The sequence below is a fragment of the Xyrauchen texanus genome, chromosome 33 (genome assembly GCF_025860055.1).
Source record: "Xyrauchen texanus isolate HMW12.3.18 chromosome 33, RBS_HiC_50CHRs, whole genome shotgun sequence".
Classification (NCBI taxonomy): domain Eukaryota; kingdom Metazoa; phylum Chordata; class Actinopteri; order Cypriniformes; family Catostomidae; genus Xyrauchen; species Xyrauchen texanus.
In genome coordinates, this window is record NC_068308.1 from 28,459,021 (window position 1) to 28,481,303 (window position 22,283).

General features: G+C 39.3%; 1 protein-coding gene across 2 annotated transcripts in view; it reads left to right on the forward strand.

The window, feature by feature from the left end:
* LOC127626893 (dynamin-binding protein-like) overlaps nucleotides 1-22,283 on the forward strand; it is a 56,729-nt gene that overhangs the window by 10,590 nt on the left and 23,856 nt on the right. The window contains exons 2-4 of one of the 2 annotated variants that reach the window (XM_052103001.1): nucleotides 8,134-8,291; nucleotides 9,001-9,123; nucleotides 10,487-12,673. In XM_052103001.1, the coding sequence (XP_051958961.1) occupies nucleotides 8,147-8,291; nucleotides 9,001-9,123; nucleotides 10,487-12,673 (2,455 nt within the window). In that variant the 5' untranslated portion in view covers nucleotides 8,134-8,146. Of the gene's footprint in view, nucleotides 1-8,133; nucleotides 8,292-9,000; nucleotides 9,124-10,486; nucleotides 12,674-20,369; nucleotides 22,247-22,283 lie in introns of those variants that run through there. The other variant, XM_052103002.1, reaches the window with a different exon arrangement.

Here is a 22,283-nt window from a genome sequence, read left to right on the forward strand (position 1 = left end):
AGCTTGAATTTGTTCTAGATCATTAGACATGACATTTTAGTGCCTTGAAAGTCTGAAGCCAGTTTCTTTTGAAGGGAACCCTTATACCAAAATTCTGTCAGTTCAGTCATTGACTAACTAGGCAGTAAGGTTTTGCTTTGCTTTCAGACACATACCCTGTAATAATTATCCTCTTACTACATTCCATCATGGTTGATTAGCCTTATTGTTTCTTTAATCAAAGCTAATACAAAACCCTATTATCAAAGCCTTTTTAGTTCTTTGCTTTTATGGAGCAGTATTACAACCATGATCTCTTCAAAACCGGCTGATGTTTCTCACCTCTCCATCATATGGAGTGAGTTTATCTAGAATGATCCCATTCCCTTGTGTTTGGGCTGTTTTGAAAGGAATGCTTTTAAATGAATGCAGCACTCATGTGCCACACTGTGGGCACAAACAATGCCAGTGTGGTAAACACCCAACGGTAATATAAAAAAAAAAGACCAGAAAAGTGCTACAATATTGAAGCTTCCAGCCCTGAATATGTGTTGCAATAGCGGCGAGGGACAGGGAACGACCCGCCTCCCCTCCACCACCCCCACCTCCCCACGCATCCCCTCTATTGTTGGAATGAAATTGGACCTGTTCAATAAATAAAAGCAGACGGTCAGCAGATTGGGTTCCAGAGAGGGAGCACTGCAGCAGAATAGAGAAAGAGGAAAGAGATGAGAGAGGAGTTAGGGTTTGAGTTTTGGGAGGTAGATGTTAGGAACACCATGATGTTTTTAGTTAGACACTGTCCAGGGCTGGATCAGTCACTTATGAGGGTGAGAGAGAGGTACAGATACAGAATGAGAAGGACAGAGAGGCAACGCAGACACCTTATTGAGTTTAGAAATGTCAACAAGGGACAGTTGCTAACATTTATTCCTGTTGGGCAAGGCAAAGCCAGATGTTTTAGCTGGAGTCTGACACATGTTTCCAGTGACAACAATTTTTTCAGTCCAAACTGAAAGTGAAAATGCTGTGCCATGTCAACCTGACATTTTTTCTTTATACATGTTCCTGGTCTTATTGTGAACAATGCATTGATGTATTGTATGCATTGCTGCTAAATATTTGTCTCTGGAATCGTTGAAAATGCCAACATCAAAAACATAAAAATGTTATAATTTGCTCAGCCTCTTCCTTTGCGCTGATGTCGACAGTGGGCATTTTGAGTAATTTTGTAGTAGAGTACTCTAACACATAAGAAAATGAGTAATCGATAACTTGAAATGTAAAATTTAAGTTCAACCTTCAACCTAATTTAAAAAAGAGCACTATGTATAAACAACAAATAGGTTAAAAATGACAAAAAGATAAAAAGCATCAACAACATTTTACTCCAAACATACATTCCAAGTCTTTTAAAGCAATACATTCACTTTAAATAATGACAGAATGTTCTTTTTGGGTGAACTATTTTAACAACACCATGGATCCACCGCCTCAACCAATGCATTGAATGTAGGCAAGAAAAATACATGAGTGGTGTTTACTATTTTTTTACTATTTCAATATTTAAAGCTGAATAAGTACTCCTAGTTGGCAAACCGTCTTTATTTCTCAAACCTCCTGTCTGACTACTTGTCATGCAAGTCATTTTCACTAATAAGTTTTCGTTTGAAAATGCATTGTTTTTGCTACACTTACATCTCTGATCCACACTGGAACAGCCTTTTTCTTCCACCAAAAATGAACATTTTCAAATATGCTCTCTAGGACTGCATACTTTGGAAAACGATGGCGCTAGAAAACGGAAAATTGAATTTTCACCTGGAAACATATAATTGTGGATGTGGCCGTAGAGACCTCCTTCTACCATCCATTTAACTCCCAATTAATAAAATCCAGCCCAATGTTTTTTTTCTTGTTGATTATCCTGTTTCGTTTGTACATCACCGGGAAGTAAAATGTTTAATGTAGTCTTTAATATACACTTTACATACTGTTATATGGAGCAGGATTATTTTTTAGATTTGTACATTCACATACACACTTAATCATTGACACAAATACACGTGACTTGCACAAATACACAGAAATTCATCAGTGATCATGTTACATCCGTAATCCTCAGTGCTGAATTTTTTTTATCTAATATACAGTTGCTTCTTTGTCTTTTTGCCAGCTGTTTAAGTCTGTGTGAGAGAGTGTGTGACCCCATTGACAGACAGTGAGTTGTCTTAGACCTTTGTTTATAAAGCTGTCTGTCCTTATACCACCACTGTCACTCCAGAGCCAAGTGTCTCTCTCACACAAACACACAAATACACACACAGACGGCCTCTCTCTCTCTCTCTCTCACTGGTTTTCTTTGTTCATTCATCCTTCTATATTAGCTCAGGAGATTTGCTCATCATTTTATGTTTAATGTTCTTAATGACCTTAAAATTCTTGCAAGCTTACAAGGCCTTCACTGGTGCTGACATTTGATTCTGCCTTCAAAACTAGTAGTATGGTTTTGACATAGAATTCATTATAATTTTTTATTTTTATTAAAATTATAATTTATTGGCCAGTTAAGTTACTCTTACAATGAAGTTAGTTTGATCAGTTGCTTCCAAGATCACATTAAAAATGCCATTTCAGATGCTTATGAATTTACAAAAATACACAGAATATGGAATATATGCAATACACAAAATGGGTGTGTAATAGTGTACCAGGTGAAAATTTAAATTGTAATGAGCAAAATCGATAGAATCTGGTTGCAGTAATTACAAATAAGTAAACAATTTAAAAAAATGTATCCACTGCTATATTATATGTACATTATCAGTTGTTGCAATTTTTATAGATGGGCCTATAGAAAGTCAGTTGTGACGTTAAATTGCCAGGTGCAGATTTGAATGGAATGGCATTAAATGTAGCACTTTTTTAACCTTATGTCTCCTACACACTACACGACTTTCAAAGACGTCGGATCATGGTACCGTTCATATTACACAACTGTCTATCTTGTCATGGAAGTCATAGCGTTACATGACGAATTGGCGACAAGAGTGAACACATTAAAAAACATTTCACTATTGACGAATCCCCGAGGACTCTGCCTGGACTGCCTGCCTGAAACAAATGCATGATCATATGTTATGCATTTCAGAATATGATGTGTATGCTTTTAATCATATACTTGGTTATTTTATTGGTTACAATTGCTTTGGCAATTTCTCTCCAACTCTTCTCTTTCTACCCTGTTGTGGTAGAGTTCAGAGGAAACATCAAATATGCACTGGTGCTCTGGCCAATGTTCCACTAATTTTTCCTCCATATCTTCAGTCCAATGAGACTTTCTTGATACCGCAGCCATGCTAGTTGATGTTCATTTGCAGGTACATCAGGACTTCTCCCACTGAAACTTCCCATGCCCCGCTTCTTGCTCTCTCATTGGCTGTAGGTCAACGCTGCAGTTGTACTCAGTCAAAACATATTTCACATTGCACGATTTGGAATCGCAGATAGGTCCAGATATTTAACATTCTAGATATCTCGCTGACATCGGCGATGCATTGGTGGTTCTCTCAGATCGCGTCTTTGATAGTTCATACATTGCGATCGTTGTTCACGGTAGTGAGCTCCGATTTGCCTACGATTTCAGGCTTTTGTCGGCAATCTCCACAAAACTGTCTGCGAGCAAAAATCGACATTAGCGGTTTTCAAAGTACTTTACACTGTGACTCATTCACCCATTCACACACTCACACACCAATGACGGCAGAGCTGCCATGCAAGGTGCTAGCCCGCCATTGGGAGCAACTTGGGATTCAACAGAACAACAGAGTTTGAGAATTTAGGAGAGCTCGCATGTTGAAGTAAGATAAACTTAAGGCCCAAGTTTAATGAACAGACTTGTTGTTTTACTTGTAATCCAGAAGCAGCATAATTTTTTATTTCTGCACCTAACAGGTGTGTGCTAGCAGAAACCCTCTTTCCTTCTCCTGCCTGGTGAACTTGTGATCATTACTAGAGTGTAAATCTGGTTTAGTGACATCCTCACCCCCCAGTGGGACCATATGCTCTTTCTGTATTACTGAGAGCTCTGTGTGACAGTGGGTTTCTGGGACAGTGTCCTCTAGTCTTGCCTTCTAACCACAGGAAAATATTGTCCAGACATTGTTTACAACAGTACAGATAAGTCTAGAAGGATAAAAGTCTGTCTTTGCCACAAGGAACAGTGAGTAAAAACTGTCCTATATTAGTGCCAAATGAATGAGATATTATCCAGTCCTGGCAGGAAATTACTATCCTCTAAATGTAAATTTAAATGCAAGTTTATGAAATGTCTATGTATGCCTTAGCCTACTTTTGATCATGAATTACTGGGCCCTTTCTTTGCTCTCATTCCTAAGGATGGGTGGGGTGTGAAAATTATGGAGTTCTGCTTAAACTGCAAATGTATTAGCATAGAGAATATTCCATTCCTTAAACGTTTGTTTGTGCTAACACCTTTTGTGTGCCCGGTTAAAAATGACCGGCTCACTAATATTGAATATAAATCTCTCATATTGGATATAATATCCCAAGATATTGCATTAGATATTTTTGGCAACTTCTTTTTCAGTAAGTATGACAGAGATGTACTTGTTAGTGCCAGACGGGCTGGTCTGAGTATTTCTGTAACTGCTGATCTCCTGGGATTTTCAGCAGTCTCTAGAATTTGCCAAAAACAAAAAACATCCAGTGAGCGGTAGTTCTGTGGATAGAAATGCCTTGTTGAAGAGAGATGTCAAAAGAGAATGGCCAGACTGGTTCGAACTGACAAAGTCTACAGTAACTCAGATGACCACTCTGTATAATTGTGGTTAGAAGAATAGAATCTCATAATGCTATTCTGAGATGCGAGCTGACACTGTTTTGGCGGCACAAGGGGGACCTACACAATATTAGGCAGGTGGTATAAATGTTGTGGCTGATTGGTGTGTGTGTGTGTGTGTGTGTGTGTGTGTGTGTGTATATGTACATATACATACGTACATACATGCATATGGACAGATACAAGTCTGCTATATACAGCTATTGCAATGTAATGGCAGAAGATGTAGGATATGTTAGATAAATATAAATAGACTAAGCTGTGTATCGCACATAATTATTGCTCAATGGGGCAATTTTAATTCATGAGATGGATAGCCTGGATAGGGAAAACATTTTTCTTGTGCCTGTCGGTTCTGGTGCTCTGTGCTCTGTAGTGCCATCCAGAAGGCATCCAGTAGAAAGGCTTAGAGTTGATAAAGAGTGCTTCCAAATTAGGACAGCATATCTTCTTCAATGTTGTTACATCTGAACATCTTCCACCGCCTCTCGTTTTCCCTGTAAACTCCACAATGTGATCTGCTCTGAACAGTTGGAATCCCGGCTGTAATACGCTGTCCGGAATGGCTTCACTCAGTCAGGTTTCTGTGAAGCACAAGAAACGCCCTCAGTTATGTTAAGGGTATACTTATGGTTCACTCTCTCCGGTGAGTCATGAAGTTTTGAATTTCCCTCACACTTTTGATTATGTCAGTGCACATTCTTTCTGTAGCTGACACACGTTGGCTCCTCTCTATGGAACTGACAGAGTGCAGGAGAAAAAGGTGTCCATGTTGCTGCCTGACTGAAATGTTACTGGTCTTGAACATAGACTTTTTTTTCCCAAATAACTCACAGATGCACTAGAGTGGATTTTCCCTGCTTGTGTGACTTAACATTGTTAGCTTAACTTTTTTTTTTTTTTTTTTTTTTTTTTGTGGCTTTCGTATGAGTTTGTAAGTTTCTTTAATGCTGTAGTATTTATTCCCACCCACAGTGAATGTGTACATGGAGTAAAGTGGAAGCCCCTCTACTCCCTGAAACTACATGAAACATTGGGACAAACTATCAATTTCAGACATGATTGCTCTGTTCCAAACCTAGTCAGATGTCTACAGGGGCAGCGTTTAAAGACATCATATGTGCGCTCCCTAAGCAATTACATTTTTGTTTTATTCTTGGTGTATCAAGGGGTAGTTCCAAAAGTATCCAAAAATGCTAATTCTCTCATCATTTACTCATATTTATGCTGTCCCAGATATGCATGACTTTCTTTCATTTGCTGAAAACAAACCAAGATTTTTAGAAGAATATTTCAGCTCTGTAGGTCCATACAGTGCAAGTAAATGGTGGCCAGATCTTGAAGCTCCAAAAATCACATAAATGCTGCATAAAATTAATCTATATGACTACAGTGGTTTAATAAATATTTTCTGAAGCAATTCAATCTCTTTGGTTGAGAAACAGTTCAATATTTAAGTCCTTTTTACTATAAATGTAAGTATGTATGTATGTGTATGTGTGTTTCTCACCCACACCTATCATATCACTTCTAAAGACATATATTTAACCACTGGATTCGTATGAATTAATTTTATGCTGCCTTTATGTGATTTTTGGAGCTTCAAAGTTCTGTCCACCATTCACTTGCATTGTATGGACCTACAGAGCTGCAATATTCTGTGTTCTGCCGAAGAAAAAGTCATGCACATCTTGGATGGCATGATGGTGAGTAAATGATGAGAGAATTTCATCTTTAGGTGAACTATCCCTTTAAGTTGATGCTTCTGTAAATCATTTCAGTTGATCACTGAGGTTCTGTTTCAGCAAAGGAGGCCTTAGAAGGCAGCTGCCTGTGTAGGCCTATGCAGATCACTAGGTTTTGGAACAGTCCTAGTCTCACACCTGGTATCGACTTCCATGGCAGCAACACAAGTCCTGCTGCTGTGACCCATCACCTCCCAGTAGGGTCACCTGTTACTTCTCACCCTGAAACACAAGAGGTCCCGAGAGAGACACAGACTCCCACACATTCACTGCAGACAGAGAGCTCTTTCAGCGTCTTAAACATGTGTGTCTCAGCTCTCATTTCCTCTCTGTATCAGTCTGTCTCTCCTGCATTCACACTCTCACAGAGGTACTTAATCCTCCATTCAGCCTGGAATGGCTTCATTAATAGTGTAGATCAATCTTCATTTATAAAGGAGGAGTGCCGTGACATTTTAGCTTCGCAATCCTGGCAAAAATATACCCTTCATAAACATCTTCATATGCTCTAACAATTGATTCACTGTTGTACATTCACACAAAACGTTGACTCATCATTGTCTATTAACTTTGGATTACACGGTTTCTCTATAAAGGCTATATATTATTATAATTATTACTATAATTATTGCTTTCATGTGAATGACTGAATGTGTTGTAGATGCTGTTTAAACACTGAATCTCAGCTTGTAGAACAGATGATGTCCAGAGAGAGGTGAAATCAGTCTCTCTGTTTCCTCCCCTATAAACGATGTACAGTATATGTATTTATTGAGTCCCATTAAGGCTTAACATTAAGAATGGCCTGATGGCCCAGGGCCAGTATGAGAGAGTTTCAGGCCAGATAACAGGACTGTGACTTACCCAATCGGGCCAGTACTGTGTTTGTGCTGTATTTGCACTGCATAGAGCTACTGCTGGGAGAGCAGAGACCTAAAGAGGTGAGGGGCCATACACACAGGACATGTTCTTGCATTCAAAAAGAGCTAGACCAAGCACAGAGGAATTGAACAGAACACAGAGAACTTAAGATAAAACATTTTCAACTTGACACCATATTCAAATCTCAACTTATATCATGAAATGTAAAAAAATAAATAAAGAAAAAGAATACATTATGCGATGCAAAGATATTATCTGATTCACGTCCAACATAGATCAAAAATTAAAAATATAGCTGGAGCACATCTTGTGTGTATGCAACATATAGCTAACAAATAGCAACATGCTGGCCAGGAAAAAATTGGCCTGACTTTTTTTTTTATTGTTGTTACGCCTTGGTTATTTAAACAGATGCTACAACAAATAGACTACATGGTATTCCTTAGTTCATCTTAGTTAGCTCATCGTGGAGGATTGTTGTTTTGTACGGTTCAATCAGCTGGCCTGAAGTCATCAGGTTTTGAGCTCATCTCTTCCGAATGGGAAATGATTACAGAGGAAAAAGTATTCCACAAATACATAAAAAGTGAAGAAACAAACAAAAAAACAAAAATGGACTAATGTGTTTGTTGTATGTGTCATATCTCTGTTGTTTGTGATGATCAGGTAATGAGTGAACATGGAGGCCGGATTGGTGGTGCGTGCCGTGTTTGAGTTCCTCCCCAGTGTGCCTGAAGAACTCCCTCTTTTCACTGGAGATGTCATTGAAGTGATCAGTGTTGTTGATGAATTTTGGCTGCTCGGAATCAAAGATGGAGTCACAGGTAAAGTCTTGCCTTGAACCCAGAGTATGTGTAGTCTTATGCCTTCTCTACCAGTGTTAATATTTTTTATTACAGTGTCTTTAAGGCAGTACTATTTATATTGCTTAAACATTCTTGTTAGGGGTATTTCTGAACCCTTAACCCTAAGTATTAAACTTAAATAATTAATTCAGCTTAAACCGTGTAATGTACAAACTCCATTCAAACAGTCTTTTGTAGATAATTTCATCTTTAGGTGTGCTATTATTGGTTATATATAATAGTTTTTTTGGAAATGTTACACTTTCTTAGATGTTCTTATTCTTTCTTAAGAATAACATTTGAAAATATCCCATTTACTTACATTGTCGGAGTGATCAGCATTTAAATTCCAATGACAACTGAATTCCAATATTATATTTTCTTATGGCATCTATTTGCATATAAAGTTGTGATTGTTCTTTTCCTTTTTGCATTAATTAAACCAAACAGCCCCCTGTACATTTTACTCAGCATTGGTTTTCATAGACTGTGACCAAAAAACTGAACTAAAAATCAACAAGTTCCACGGTAATTACAATGACAAAGCAGTTCTGATGTGGCTTTTCATTTTCACAGAACCAAAGCCTTAAACCTTAGCTTATCTAAGACTTTTCCTGCCTTGCAAGCGCTGGTATTTCCTTCAGGAAATGCAAAACTAGTTCTTTCTATCACCTCTGTTTTTCCTCAGGCCAGTTTCCCAGCACATTTGTGGAGCCTGTTACAATCCCAAGCATCAAGATGGGAGAGCATCTTAAAGTGTGCATCAATGACTTTAATTCTGTGGAGCCTGGAAGCTTACCACTAAAGAGAGGTACATACATCATTCTCTCAGTTAGTGAACATACCCAGTGTTTTCACCAGACCCGTTAAGGTCAGTAGTTTATGAAGGGTCACTGTTATGTCGAGTACAGTAGGGACTGAAGTTGGCGAAGTATTAAAATATGTTTGGTGACATTCTCCCTATAAGAAATATATATGGAAATACTAAAGAAAAGATGCTTTACTTATTACACTTTTTGCTCTTTTTTTTTTTTCGTAAGGTAAAAAACAATTTTGTTGATCATGTAAAATCCCATTGTACTGCCATTTTCTCTGTCTCTCATCATAAATCCTGCTCATTCAAAATGGCGTAATGAGGTAAATTGAGTTTTTTAGAGTAGAGGGCTAGGTCATATGTCACCCCTACTATAGTGATGGAAACACTGGGAAAGCACTAATTGAGATTTATTGATTTAATCTTTGCATTTGCTGTTTCAGCCAGTAGAGACTTGAATTATTTAAGACAATGATAGATCGTTTTTATCCCTGGTGCTTCCAGTTTTAAATATTTTTTTTTATGAATAATGGAGGTTCTTTTTTCATCAGATTTTTCAGTGTTTGAGGACTGTGTGGTTTGTAAATAGCATTGAAGACCAGATCTCAGTTCACCACAAGATGTCACTAGTTGTGTGTTTTTTTTTTTTTTATTGGGTAAATTATCCTTCTGTTTGTAATGAATCTCTAAAAGAACATTACATTCTTTATGTATGTATCCAATAATTCTCTTTTCATCATTTACCTGAATTTTATTTGTAGTATTAATTAGTTTGTTTGGTGTAATGTTTTTTCTCTGATTTATGTTGTGTATTAGTTCTTCTCATTGTTAGTATAGTGATCTTGTGTGGAAGCTGTGATTTGTGCACACTTTTTTTTTTTGTGTGTGTGTGAAAAACACCATTGGATGAATTTTGCTTCCTCTATCATAGTCAGTCGGGATCATAAAAGTTGTTCTTTTTTATGAGTTGAACACAATGGGAGGCGGAGCACATCTGTGTGGAATGTGACCCCTGTGACCTCAGTGGACGTGTGTGTGTGTGTGTGTGTGTGTGTGTGTGTGTGTGTGTGTGTGTGTGTGTGTGTGTTTGCTGACTGAAACTGACCGCAGTAATGACTACTACTGCCATGCAAACTAAATTAAGGTCAGAGGTGAGCTTCACACAGATCTAATGCGATTTGCAAGGACAGCGTAAAGAAATAAAAGTTGTGCTTAGTGAAAACAGTATTAGCGCAAATACACTTCTGCTAGTTATATCTACATTAATATTTAAACATTTAGCAGACTTTTATCCAGAGCTACTAACTTATTAATAGTTTTCAACTGCATTTATGTCTCATCATATCACTTCCTGCTGTAGGTGATGTGGTTGCTGCTGAAGGCAGTGTGGATGTGGTGTGGATGAGAGGGCATAATGTTTGGGGCTCACGTGGACTCTTCCCCAAGTCATGCATTAAAGAGCTGGAGCTTTCAGGTCGGTCCAGACAGCTGTCAGAACGCAGTGCAGCTGCCCAGGCCTCTGAACTTCCCCCACATGCACTTGGCCAGGCCCGGGCTCTCATGAGCCTCCACGCCCAACTGGATGAAGAGCTGGACTTCCGCGAGGGTGATGTCATCACCATCATTGGCCTGCCAGAGCCTGGCTGGTTTCAGGGTGAGCTGGACTGCAGAACAGGAGTTTTCCCTGAGGGCTTTGTGGAGCTGCTGGGACCCTTGCGCTCACCTTTGGAGGAGCCTGTACCGGAAAGCTTGGAACAGTACCCGGCGTACAGCATACAAGAAGATGAGAGAAGGGAGGAGGAAGAGAGAGATGAGGAAAATCTAGAATTGGAAATTCAACAAGAGGAAGAGGAAGGAGCTATCCATGGTGTTGCGCTGTATGAATTCCGGGCCATTGAGCCTGGTGAGCTGGATTTTAATGTAGGAGATAGGATCCGAATCTTGGCGACACTAGAGGATGGCTGGTTGGAGGGGCAAATACATGACAGAAGAGGAGTTTTCCCCCATCGATTCGTCAAGATGGAAAGGCAGCTGCAGACTGTACCTCAACCAGAGACTTTATTGAATGAAAACAGTGCATCTGAGAGAGGGGAAGAGGAGTGCTATACTCCTGAAGATAACCTGGCTCAACAGGACTATACAGTGCCAGAATACAGCCAAGAGCGAACAACTCTGGAGGACCATACGATTTGGGATCTAGATTACTTTGAACGAAGGGAGGAGGAGAGAAAGGAAGACTATGTTAGCTACGCACACTCTGATAGAAGTTCTCAAGACAGAGGAATGATTCAGAATCAATCACAGGTTCAAAAACGGAGGATCGAGAGACCACCACCCCCTCAAGCACAACCCCATAGAGTTGGTAGCTCAACCCTATGTGCAGTCCAACGGACCAGCACAAGCAGCCCCATTCAAGGTAGACCCCAGTTGCCACCTAGGCCCAGTCTACACGCTCTCAGTAATAGACAATACAGCACAAGTTCCCATACCAGCTTACGAGAACCCCCCCCAGCACCCATCACAAGGAACCAAAATCTGAACCCACACACCAGAACCTCACCTAATTGGATGAGAAACAATGGCCACTATGCCTCTCATGACAGTAGAAACCCATTCAGCAGTAAAGTCTCAACACATTCTGGTCAGAAGTACAGGCAGAAGAAGTTGACTCGCCATGCAAGTGTCAACGATGCTGACCTAATCTCTGGTGGCCACAGGGACCCCTGGGCATGGTCTCGGGAACGGGGCTCAAATGGGTTGCCAACATCTCAGACACTTGGGACTCTGGCTGTATCCGCTGGTGACATTGAAGCCAATCTTTCTCAGCAGCTGATAGAGTTTGAACGGAGCTTGCTGGGTCATAGCAATGGAGCCATGGAACAAAACAAATGGGAGGAGGTTGGTGACGAATGGGACAACAAAGTGTCCCGCCATTTCTCTATTTTGGACTATAGCAGTGAGAACGACATAATCAGTGGCTCCTCCCACTCCTCAATGGACAATCTGTTACCTCCCACTTCCTCCCCTTCTGACTCTGCCTCCTCCTCTTTGGAGAGAAGGAAAATGCTACGCCCGCCTCCTCCTCGACCGAGGGTCCTAAGGCCATCAGCTCCTATAAACACTCATTGTCCTTCCACCAATGGCCGCATTGCTCCTCAACCTTATAGACTGGCACGCCCAGCACCACGGCCACCTCCTCCCTGCCCCCGCAACAGCATTTTGACATCTCACCCCCCTCCACCAACCTCCAACCACTTCTACACCTTGTCAGATGAAAAAGAGATAGTTGAAGAGGTGGAGGAGGCAGAGGATGCTCTGGAGAAAGAGATGGAGAGAGAAAGGGAGAGGGAAAAGGAGCAATACAGGTTGCTTTTGAGGTTGGAGGAGGTGGAGAGGGACATTGATATGTATTCTCACACAGCCCAAGAGCTGCAGGCCATGCTGGAAGAGGAGCAGGATGAGACCGCAAGACAACAAGCTCTGGAGAATCTGGAGTTCTGCACCTACACCATGGAGACACTGACTCTGGAACAGCAGCAGCTACAAGGTAAGAGTCTCTAATTCTTCTCTTTACTCCCAAATAGTGATCGTCTGATATGTTTTTGTTTTTTTTATGGTCGTAACAATATCTAGAGATAACAATTATATCATAGCATTATTGCATTATACTGTATTTATTAAACATTTCACACACAAACATTTAACTATGTAAAAATAGAAAATTAAATCTTAAAAAAAAAATTGGTGCGTAAATGGTAGATAGCAGCTTCTCCTGGTTTCTGTTTAGACTTGACATTTTTGTAATTTGTTCACACATTGAATAAAAGGAAGAATGAAATGCAGTGCACGCAGTAGTCCAGTAACCATGGACGGTATTTCAAAGTACTAAATATCGGCCAATTTATCTACCTTTTACTCTATATCGGTCGACCAGTAAAACTGCCAATCAGTTGATCTGTGAGTAAAGTAGAGGTTGACTGATTGTTTTCTTACGACCAATAGCGAATGTTTTTTTAAATGTCTCATTTTAGAAGTTGCATTTCTACTTTTTGACACAATAATAGCTAAATAGTATTTAGACTGCAACATTAAAAACATAAAAAAAAAACATTAAATGCATGATGTTTTAATAATAATAATCATAATCATAATTTAAAACATCCATAATAAAACAATACATCAAATTATTATTGTTATTGGTATTAATTATGCCATTTATATATTATGCCAATTTGTTTTGCTATCTAAATGGTCACAAAGTGAGTTTTGGTGTGTGCATTGTAACCATTAAGATTAAAATGCTTTGTGTTTTGCACTAGACAATGAACTGCTGTCATGAACATTTTAAATGCAAACAATACATTAAATAAGTAAGTTACTTTATCTCTAAATATCATTGTTTCCTGTAGAACGCACAACAATGGTGTTGGTTGTTATTGTTTAGTAACCATAGAAATGGTGCCATTTATTTTTAGACCCAGTATTTAAAAAAACGATTAAGAAGAAAAGGGTGAATATCAGCAACAACAAAAAACATTGGTCAAGCTGATTATCATTGGTCAAGCTGGTCTATCTGTTAAAAAAAAAGATTACAATAACAGGTAATGTACAACTGGCAGGCAGTGTAAATGTTTCCACATAAGTCCCTATTTGTTATCTGTCGGTCACGAACTCTGATTAAACAAAACACCAAAATCCACCCTAGAAAGCAACCTGTGTGGCTGTGTGTGTTTGACCATGCAGAGGTTTGATTTGAATACCTGCATACTTGGATTTGCATAGCGGTGCTCTTGCTTGTGTCAATGATTTGAATCATATAACATACCCATAACCAATCAGACACTATACTCTTTGAGGTCAAATTAGATCTTGCTGTGGTACAGGTGTTCCCACTGAACTCCTTTGATATAGGATTGGAACTGTCATCCGAAACAAAGTTCACTGTACTGGGTGTGTCGATACACAGCTTTTACTGATGTTGAATTTCTCCACACCATGTGAGTCAACACAACTTATTTCTAGGGAAATCTGTCTTTATGAATATGTATCGCTGTCTTACCCACAGCTTTTTAATTTTGTTGTCAACTATATAACAGTCTGAGAGAGGAAATTGGAAGGATCCTAGATAGATCTCATCCAGTCACACTATTTATAAGCCCCAGCTTTTTAAGGTGCTCTCGAGTTAATCTTTGGCTGCTAAAAGATCATGTGCTGACCAGACAGAGATTTGGGCTGTTGACCCTTTCAGGGTTACAATGCAGTGAAAGTAAATGAGGTCGAGTGCGCTATATTACATGTCTTCTGAAGCACTACAGCTTTGTGTGAAGAACAGATCAAATTTTATGTATTAACTTAAAATCTTCCCATTCACCATAGCTCTCAAATCTCATTCGCACTTCAGCATAATAACTTCCATGTCTTGAATGTTTATGATACACCCAATCAGAAATTTTCAGTGAATAATGACTTCTACCCTTACCAATTTCCTTGTAATTACTTGGGTGTACTAATTGGGTGTATTACTTATGTGTGGAATGCTGGTCCTATTGATTAGACCTTTCCCACTTGCATATAAAGGACATTTTGAACCTATAGTGAGAGGGAGCAGTGACCAAGGGCCTCTCTTTACAGACCTGTCACTGTCTCTCTCTCTCTCTCTCTCTCTCTCTCTCTCTGTCTCTGTCTCTCTGTACCTTTCTCTCTTCATCTCTCTTTACCCTCATAATCCCTGTCTCAATCCTGCTCCAGTCTATTAGTATAGTGTTAGACATACCACAGTAATCAGGGTTCTTTGGAGATCATGAGCACCAGTGGATTCAGAGCCAGTCTCTGGAGCTCTCTGGTGCGGCCTATGGTGCGTCTTACTGCTCTTTTTGGCCATGTTCTTGGGACCAGAACCACACGTGCACCAGGTAAGACTTAGAGGCCATTTACAAAGGACACATTCTTGCATTTAAAAGAGTTAGATGGAAAATAATGCAGGTATTTTAAGACTTTTTTATTTGCTAGTATTTTTGTACAGTCATATTCTGTACAGTTCTCTGCAATTTGCATTTAATTGTCACAGTAGAGCCAAACCTCTTCAAATAATAAGAAGCTTTTTAAAATGTGAAGTTCTTGAATTGATACTGAAATATTTAAGTGTTGCACGCATGGCACGAGATGCTAAAAAAGCCACGGATGAAGTGCAGCGGTCAAAGATGTCTATTTAGCACATGTTTACATAGGAAAACAATTCCAAAACGGCTGAGACAGATACAATAACATGTCCTGTGTGAACGGCTCCTAAATGGGAGATGGATTGTGTATTGATCCTCAGTATGTGGTGTTTTAGAGTTTGGTTAAGGATTATTTATGGGCTTGATTTTAATGGTTCCTTTCCATTCAAAATGTATTTCGTGCTTGTTCGCTATTTCTGGCATTCCATAGCCAAGGCATTGCTCTTTTCTTTGTGTTTGTGTTCATAGCATGTGACATCTTTATGTGCACCACACACAAATACACTGTTTGCACACAGCTGTGTACACATCTTGTTTGATAAGTGTAACCTACTTCTTGAAAGGCACATCCATCTATTTTAAGAATAAGGGACAAGGAATTTCATTTCAAACTTGGATCATGTTTTGGACTTGATAATAGGACAATTATAAACCAAAGGAGTTCACCTTTTGATGGCTTGATAGGACTGATTATCAGGCACAATGATGCATGTCTTGGTTTTGGCGCACTGCCCAAGGCATGCTGAATACCATGATGCCTGTATCTTGGGTGAACTGCTGTGTGTCTGAGCAACAGTGTTTGTGTATTTGAAATCTAATTTGATTTAAAGTCCTCTCTTGTTCTACAATCAGTCTTTTCCCTCTTTCTTTATGCAGTTTTCTTTACTAATCACAATACCTTTTTATGAAGGCTATATAAAATAAATAATATGAGTGTATAGAAAGGAGATTAAATAGATTTGTTTTTACTGTTACACTCCCTGAATTACACAGTAAGGTTCAAAAGGCCTTTTTTCCTAATTTGTTTAATTTGTTTTAATTACAAATTATATTATTATATCATTAGGGGCATGTTACTCCTAATTTTAGGACCTATACATTTTCATCTAAGAGTAATTCATGAAGCATTTTAATGCTAATAGTATCTCCTAAACCCACGACAGCTTGGAGGACTTCTAACTCCCTAAGAGTGACTCACAAGCTATCCAAAGCATGGCTGCTGTTGTCAACCCACATTAAAATCTATAATGTTGACATTTACTTTTTAAAAAGGTATCTCCTGAATCACGATTATTGTAAACTTAGTTAAAGATGCAGTTACCTCTCCCACAAACTGAAACAACCAAATTCTAAAGTTTTTGACAACTCTACACTCCTTGGCCACATCAAAATAAAGCTGTGTAGAATGGATAAATTGGGAATTCAAAATGTCATATATAGGCAGCACATCGTCCAACAATTCGTATAGTATTATATCCTTTTCTTGCACTTGCTGCAGAAACAAAAAAAGGGGGGGGGGGTCACAGCAAACAGGCCACCCAGTGTTTTGATGCTGTTGACAGGATGCACGCTCATTTCATTACATCAACACAGGATGAAGAAACATCCATCCATCCATCCATCCATCCATCCATCCATCCATCCATCCATCCATCCATCCATCCATCCATCCATCCATCCATCCATCCATCCATCCATCCATCCATCCATCCATCCATCCATCCATCCATCCATCCATCCATCCATCCATCCATCCATCCATCCATCCATCCATCCATCCATCCATCCATCCATCCATCCATCCATCCATCCATCCATCCATCCATCCATCCATCCATCCATCCATCCATCCATCCATCCATCCATCCATCCATCCATCGCAACAAGGTCAACTCCGCCTTACTCCTATCTTAAGATTTCCTTAGTAAAACTTGCTCTTAGCAGTTTTGTGAAATAGGTTTTAAGCAAAAAATCCTAGATAGATACACAAATATGCTTATTTGATTGTAGCAACTTCGAAATGGTGCAAAATCTTGAATATTTAGTTACTCTACATAAGGTTGTATTCATTAACATTAGTAAATTATTGATTACAAACAATTACATTTTACAGAATTGTACATTTTTGTTCATGTTTATTAATTTATAATATTGTTACTATTAATGTTAATATATACAACATTTAATGTAGAAATTAACATTATGATTAATAAATGCTATAAAAGTGTTCTTCATTGTTATTTCATTATTTTAAAGTGTTAAATTATATTTCGTTGTTTTACATTTAAGATTCTAAAACTTTATAAGGTTTAAATTAGATTTTAAAACCCAAATTTAAATGTGGATGCAACCAGACTTTTGAACCCCACTGTATTGTTGGATGATCTCAATAAAATACATTAGTTGACTACAATGGGTGTCAGATCTAGACTTCAGTCAAACCTCAATCTTATATTGAATCTTTATGTTAGTAGCAGCATTTCCTGATGTGTTTCACTTTATCCTGTGTGTGTGTGTGTGTGTGTGTGTGTGTGTGTGTGTGTGTGTGTGTGTGTGTGTGTGTGTGTGTGTGTGCGCGTGCGTGCGTCTGCGTGTTTTTGTGATTTACGAGGACAATTTTGTAAGTTACAAATTAGTAATTACAAGGGTATTATGCTATAAATGTGATTTATGAGGACATTTCTAGTGTCCCCATAATTCAAATCGCTTAAAAATCATACTAAATGTTTTATTGAAAATGTAAAAATGCAGAAGGTTTTCTGTGAGGGTTAGGTTTAGGGGTTGTGTTAGGTTTAGAGGATAGAATCTATAGTTTGTACAGTATAAAAGTCATTCTGTCTATGGAAAGTCCTCATAATGATAGGTAGACCAACATGTGTGTGTGTGTGTGTGTGTGTGTGTGTGTGTGTGTGTGTGTCCACATTCATCATAACAGGGTGTGTTTTCCAGTAGAGAGGGTAGAAACAATGGTTATTTATTGTTACAGTGTAGGGAGTCATGAGCGTATCAGCTATGGAGCTGTGTTTGCTGTACAGTGGTTATATAGGTGGGAGGAGATTAATTTCATCATCTCTTCAGGAACGAATAAAAAAAACAATAAGAAATTTGAAGCAAGACAGGATTAGCCGTTATTTGAGACAGTATTTGATGGTAAAGGAAAGAGAAAAATTAAAAAAGAGGGAAGAAAGTTTAAAAAAGAAATTTCAGAGGAGTCAAGTCTTGGAGTGTTTTTGTCTTATCAGAGCCACAAGCTCTCATGTTTCTTATGCATAACTCCCTTTGTGGAAACAAAACTTCCCACAGAGGTGATTAGAACACAGAATTATTTCTGATTCTGGTTATAAAGGACCCAGTAATGCTTGTATCTGTGAATTTTTGGTCTCATTCCAGCTTTCAGCTGCCCTGTTCACCCTTATTCTAATAGGGAATCTGTCAAATAAAAGGCATCAAGCTTATTTGTGTCCTGATCTAATATTTAGCACACTGCTTTTCTATACCCATCTCGGCACAAAACTCTATTCAGGTTAACAGAAGGCACTTTAAAGAGCTGCACGATCCCATTGCCTGCTGGAAAGGATGTGAGGGAGTCGATGTAAGGCAGATTTAAAAACAGAGATGAGAGGAGTCTCAAGCATTCTTCTTAGGCTGTAATTGCTTTTTGGATTCTGTGGTTAGTTTGGACTAATCAAAATGTATGAGACCGGTACTCATTGAGGGACATTGACTCAGCTTGAAATGCTTTTGATCTAGAGGCTCTAAATGTGTCCTAAATGAGATTCCTACTTTTTTCATAGAGCAACCAATTAAATTTCCTTTTTTTTTATTTATTTTTTTTATAAATCTCAGGACATGAAGAGCCATTAGTTAACAGGAACAATGTTTTAAACTCCCCAAGGACCTTGTTTGTTCACTCACACTTTCTGCCTTCTGCATGCCTCCATTCTTTTAAATATTAACATAAACTATCCAACAGAATATGCAGGTTCAAATTATAAAGTGAATGCATGAAACACGAAGCAAAGCACCAGGTGTGCAAGGTTTGAAAGGGAGTTCTTTTTTTAGTTTCAAAGGCTTGTGCTTGTTTTAACAAACTAAAACTCATGTGCTAACAATTACACAACAGGAATGTGGCTCTTGATGTCCCTGGAGTGAAAAAAACACTATGCAGTTTCGGTCTGCCCTGTGTAAAGTAATGTGAGATCTTAAACTGATTATCAAAATACCAAAGTTCATAAAGAAGAGAGAGCAACCAATCTGGCCCAGGAAAATCTTCCATTCTCACTTTTCAACATTAGCGTCTGTGATATTTTAATTCCATAATACTACATCAGCACTTATTTTTCTGTTCTGTGTTTACACCATTTTAATAACACTGGGATTTGTGAAAGGTAGCAAATTCCCTGTACTGTGTTCAAAAGTAAATCATAGCACGGTCTACTGTTTTGTCTTTTCTGTTCAAAATGGGATTTATTATAGTATACTGAAGTTCATGAATAGCAGTTTTTTTCTTCCTTACTTGAAAAGATGCCATATCAAACTAGGGGCAGTCCTTAACAATGGCTCATTGTGGAGTGTGCAGGCACTCAACAGAGCATGGTGCTCTCTGGAATAGTCGGCCTGTGTCCAACTTTCCCAGGTCATCTTGTTGAGACATGAAAGCAGAATATGAAATCATGGGATCCGCTCTCATCTGAGTATCAAACAAATGTACACATGTTGTTCAGTGCTACTAAACAGGTTTAGAATTGTTATAATGAACAAGTTAGTGCAGATTTTATCCTGCTTTTGAAAGATCCGTTAATACCAGTGTTTTCTCAGCAAATTAACCTGCTAAACTTTTTCTTTCTAGACTTTTTAAAGATGAGTACTACAGATTAGTAGACAGAGATCCAAGATGTTAGTTTTAGTTGCATAACAATATCAAAAGTGTTAAAATTGACAACATGCACCCTCAAGAGGCAGATACATTTCTGCTCATGAACATTGGCAAGTTTATGAATCCCAATCTGTGTTTTCCTGTGAACAGAGATTCCAGCCAATCATAGCCTCCCTGTAAACCATTCATGTGATTGTGTTCAATAATCAACCCCAAATTCCTCCCCCTTGCCTCATCTCCGTTCTTGCTGCCTCCCTCCCCCACCTCCTTCCCTCTCCTCTTCCTATTGGCTGAGTAGGCGGAGAGAAAGAGAGTGAGAGAGATTGAGTTTCTCAGGTCTGAACCAGACAGTCCTGTTTTGTCAGGCATCAGAGACAGAGAGTTGGAGTGAGAGACAGAGTTAGAAAGCATGTCTGACAGGTGGACTCCTCTACATCTGGATCTGGAACGTGAAATTTGGGGAAGCTAACACAGCTTGCCCTGTTTATAGGAACAAAGTGAAGTCTCACAGCAATTATGAAAGGACAAGTGGCCTTGGGCCACCCTATGACATTTTCCCCAGTGCATTGGGACTTCAGCAGGGCTCCTCCCAAGAGAGGTAAGAGCGTGGAGGAATTGGTAAGTGAGAGCTGGGAGAAGGAGCGATGCATGCCGATGCTGAATTTTCAAGAGCAGCAACAATTTCAACAGCAGCAGATCATTTGCCAGCAGGAATTTAGACCTGCACCTGGGCACTGGGATCAACAGGCCTACCTCGGACAATCCCTCGGGCAAGCTAGTGGGATCCGTCAACACTGCTGGGAGTATGAAGACTGCGACAGGGTCCCTTATCGAGAGGCCCCTCCACAGCAATTCTTCTATCAATTCCCAGAAGCTTTGTATCAGGAGCCAAGGATGCCACAGGAAGGGACAGGCAATCCCTGTTTTTATGAGGGCAGAGACTGTGTGGATTACTCTAACCACAGAGAGAACAGAGACTACGTTCCGAACCTGAGGAGTAAGGATCATCCTGGCCATGTGAACCGGTATAACTCTTGGGAATCAGATGATTACTATGGGGAGCGAGAGCCTTACAGTCGTAGAGATCGTTATGTGCACAATTCCGACCGTGAAAATGTGGACTACTACACTAAGAAGCGAGATCATAACAGAGATGAGAACCGCAGGGGCCGGGACAATCATGATCTAAAAGAGCTGCATAAGTATGACCGTTATGACAGTAGAGATATGCATTATGACAGTAAATATCAAGAACAATATGAAAACAGGAAAAAGGACAGGTACAGATATAGAGAAACTGACCTGTATGATTCCAGAGACAATGACCAGTATGATCGTAGAGATAAAGGCAAAAATGATCACCGAAAAGAAGACCATTATGACTATGGGGACTTTGAGGAAGGTTGTAGAAGGAGGGACAGCTACCAGAATAGAGAAAGGGACTCATGTGAACGAAGAGACCATAACCGATATGCACAAAGCAAAGGTGATTACTGTGACAACAGAGAAAAGGAGAAGATCCTCAATGATTTTAGGAAAGCTGACTACTATGACCGAAGAGAAAGGACAGATGCTGAACTTAGAAACAGAGAATATTCTAAATACAAGTCAGGTGACAAACTAGATGACAAGGACTGGTTTGAACGCATGAAAGGTAACCACTATGACCTAAAGGAAAGGGACCGGTATGATTACAGAGAAAATAATGAGTCTGAGAGGAAGGATTGCTTTGAGCCTAAGGAAAGAGAGACAGATGATCTCCATAGAGAAAAAGACAGCTATCATGTTTTCAGAGACAAGGATGAAAGAAACTACCAGAAAGACGATCGATATGATAGTGGTGTCAAAGACTGCTACAAAGACAAGGGATGTGAGAGAGCTCAGTTTGACCAGAAAAGCAGGGAACGATACAGAGATCTAATGTCTGTTTCAGAAGAACACAAACAAGATGTTTACAATAGTGACTACAGCAGTGGAAGAAACTGTTTGGAATGGGAAAAGGATGTTTATAACAAGGAGACACTCCGGAAGAGACAGTCATACGAGGATTCTTTCAACATCAGCTATGACCACAAGAACCAGGGCAGTGATCGTTTGGGTTCAGGAAAACTGAATGTGGAAAGTCAAATACTGACACGGAAGCCTGTTTATGTGGGTTCACTGGACAGGAACAGCTTCTATAGGAAAACAGCACCCAGCTCTCTTAGAAAGTCAGAGTATGCCACCAACAGGAAAAAGAAACAAGGTAAAGTTGTCATCACCAGCAGCACATCTAGTACCTA